Here is a 2,955-nt window from a genome sequence, read left to right on the forward strand (position 1 = left end):
CCGATACTGGACAATACACATTGTTTTGTTTACGACCATGAAGTTCTTCTGTGGCATGAATATCACCAGAAACAAACATCTTCACTCTTCTATTGCTGTTTTGCTATAATGGGAATTCTATTTTCAAATTTAGTTCACCGAGTTATTGCATATGCTACTTTATATTAAAAGTTCAATATAAAACAAGACAAAAAGCAATAAAATCAAATCATTCAGTCTTGTAAGCCAGACATCCTCTCACTTTGACTTGAGTTACAGTTTAAGAGCTCTTTTCTTGTTAAACAAGCATGGTGAATCTTGTATAGCCGTACAGCTGAAGATATGTAGTACACACTAACAACCAAGAACTGAAGCAAAATCAACTGATTATACACCAGCTTTAAATCCTTTGAGAAAGTACTCCGTTGGAAAAGTCTGCTTCTGAGGTTTAATCCAGATAAGTCTTCTTCCCCACGAGCGTTACATACAGCCTCTTCAGCTTAAGAAAGTAACATGAATAAGATCAAGTAACATTAAAAACACGAGTAGTCCACCACCGTTCTCACCACCTTTCCATAAAAAGGCAGGGAGAGAACTTAGTCATACATCACATGAAGTATTATTCTGTTTTATCTTCATCCTCTGCAGCATAGATAGCTTGATTCCTTCTCTTAATTTTTTTAATGCCACTGTTTCCATTTTCATTACCACCAATGCGCTTTAATGGTCTCTCATTTAAGCTCTTCTCTTCCACCTGTTTACTCACACCAGCTTTCTCCAGTTCCTCGTTAGTGGAGTCCATAGCATCATCGGATGACACCGCCATGGAATCTGGCATGATCCGGATGTCAGAAAAACTTGCAGAGAAGTCAGGAGGATGATCAGGGGAAGGATCTACCGAACATGTACTCAAGTCTTCATCGCCACCTTCGTCATCCAGCATTATTTCATCTGGATTAATGGATGAGAGTCCAGAATTATCTGTATTATACTCACTGGGTTCCTCTGCTGACCCAGTACTGTCCATCTCCTCTTCTTCCTCCTCCTCTTCATATTCGCCTCGTACTGAGCCCTCTTCTTTAGCTTGCTGGATCCTGTCATTGATGTCAGTGAGGCCAAACTGGGCACAAAACTCGGTGGTCTGTGGATTGATGGTATGAACTGGTTCCATGTGTTTTTGAGGCTTGCTGGGATCATAACAAGCAGCTGTCAATGTGAAATTACAAGGAATTTTGAGGTTATGATTAAGCTCTTCTAACACCTCTTTGATGGCTTCTTCTGTCGCACTGTAATCCCACCTAAATAAGCAGATAAAGTTTAAACAAGTCAAAAGGTATTTCCTGTTCCCACCACAAAGATAAACTTTTAAAAATGGATAATAAATTCATCTTACAACAGACACCTAAGTTCTCAAATGACTTTCCAGGAAAGTATATTACCTTTGGTCAATTCACCTCTCCCCACACCAAGGATTTGTGTATTAGATCAGCCCATCCAATAAACCTTCACCCATCCACGCCCATAATCCAGCCTGATTTTCAGTCTCACAGTGTAATCGGCAAGATGATCAGCGACTGTGTATTTTTTGCCCTTTAAATGGTGGTATCTAAGTTTGCAAAACAAAACTAATCGCCCATGTAGAGCAGTAAAGAAGCTGTATGCTCTAGAGCACAGGTCTTGTCACCGTGCTCTTTGTTTTCCAAGGCATTTAGCAAGTCCTACAGACATTACGGCCTGCAGAACAGAGAAATACAAGAAGTACGCTTCCAGACTTTCCTCCCTGCTTTGCATGCAACTTACTTTGCATGGAGGCCATTATTTTCAGGCATATTCCATGAGCTCTGTGTCACATTAACAAGACTGTTGGTGGCCTTGAGGACTGCAATCCACTCAGCATCATACTCCAACGAGTCACCTGCACTAGGATCATGTTCTATGTCTATTATCTGTTTAGAAAAAACACAGAAAACAGATGATGCGAGTTATTTCCCTTGACACCAAAAACTGATCGAAGTTTCAAGTATTACTTTTGTGGTATAGACCTTTAATTAAGTTTCAGGTACACTGAGCTAGGGGTCTCAATCAAACAAGTCCTCTCAAGTTAGCACTACACAGAAGTTTATAGCAATAAGGGGCTAAGAAGGGACAATGAACAACAGTAAAAAAGGCATTTCTGTATTTTAGCTTACAGCGCTTACAAAGCAGAACACCCTCCTCCCTACTGCCAGCTACTGGACAGTTATGCAACTTAGAAACCAGGATTTGCCTACTCTTAAATTCATGACACCTTCTAAGCAGAAATACATTAAGAATTGATAGTAACAGTTATTCTGCTCTATAAAAATGCATTCTTAGCACAGCAATGAGATTAACATGCAATGTTTTTAAACTCTTTCAACAGCTGACAAATTGAAATCCAAATCACTTTCTCTTCAGTGACATTAACCCACATCAAACCATTCGTTTTAGCCAAACTGCACTAGTCAGGCTCTGATTTTAAATAACCCATAAAGTAACTCAGCCTCGTAAGATGGTTTTAGTGAAAGAAAAAAAAAAATACACTTTAAACAAGAGCTACACACAGGTGTATCACCATGCTGCTAGAGGTAGTACTACTCCAGATCAGTTTTGCTACAGAATTCTAAGTGTGGACTAGCACCCCAGTGTACCATAAGCAAAAGCTAATTTAAAGTAAGACTACTAAAACACTTGACTGCATTTGAAGAACATGTTGTCAGCAGCTCCCTCTCGCAGGAAAGGATTTTAGATTCATCCATTTTAGATTTCACAGATGGCACTGCAGGCAGCACACACGGGCCATGGACACCAACATTGTTTTGCTCTTGGCTAATCAGTTTGGCTCTCAGATTGAAAATTCCCACAACACAGACCTCTTACTTGGCCAGTGCCCTTCCTAGCCAAGATATGCACCAAACAGAGGCAGAGGCACTCTCCTAGGAAGTTGCACCAATTCCT

The 2,955-nt window shown here is 40.2% G+C and overlaps 1 protein-coding gene across 1 annotated transcript in view; it reads right to left on the reverse strand.

Moving 5' to 3' along the window:
* Positions 1 to 501: 501 nt before the first annotated feature.
* The window catches only part of DBR1 (debranching RNA lariats 1), a gene marked incomplete at its 5' end in the record, with an annotated part of 7,124 nt that continues 4,670 nt past the window's right edge, over positions 502 to 2,955 (reverse strand). Inside the window, 2 exons of the mRNA XM_010289923.1 lie at positions 502 to 1,277; positions 1,780 to 1,925. Coding sequence (XP_010288225.1) covers positions 599 to 1,277; positions 1,780 to 1,925 — 825 coding nt within the window. The remainder of the gene's footprint in view (positions 1,278 to 1,779; positions 1,926 to 2,955) is intronic.

The sequence above is a fragment of the Phaethon lepturus genome, unplaced genomic scaffold (assembly GCF_000687285.1).
Source record: "Phaethon lepturus isolate BGI_N335 unplaced genomic scaffold, ASM68728v1 scaffold11926, whole genome shotgun sequence".
In the NCBI taxonomy this organism is placed as follows: domain Eukaryota; kingdom Metazoa; phylum Chordata; class Aves; order Phaethontiformes; family Phaethontidae; genus Phaethon; species Phaethon lepturus.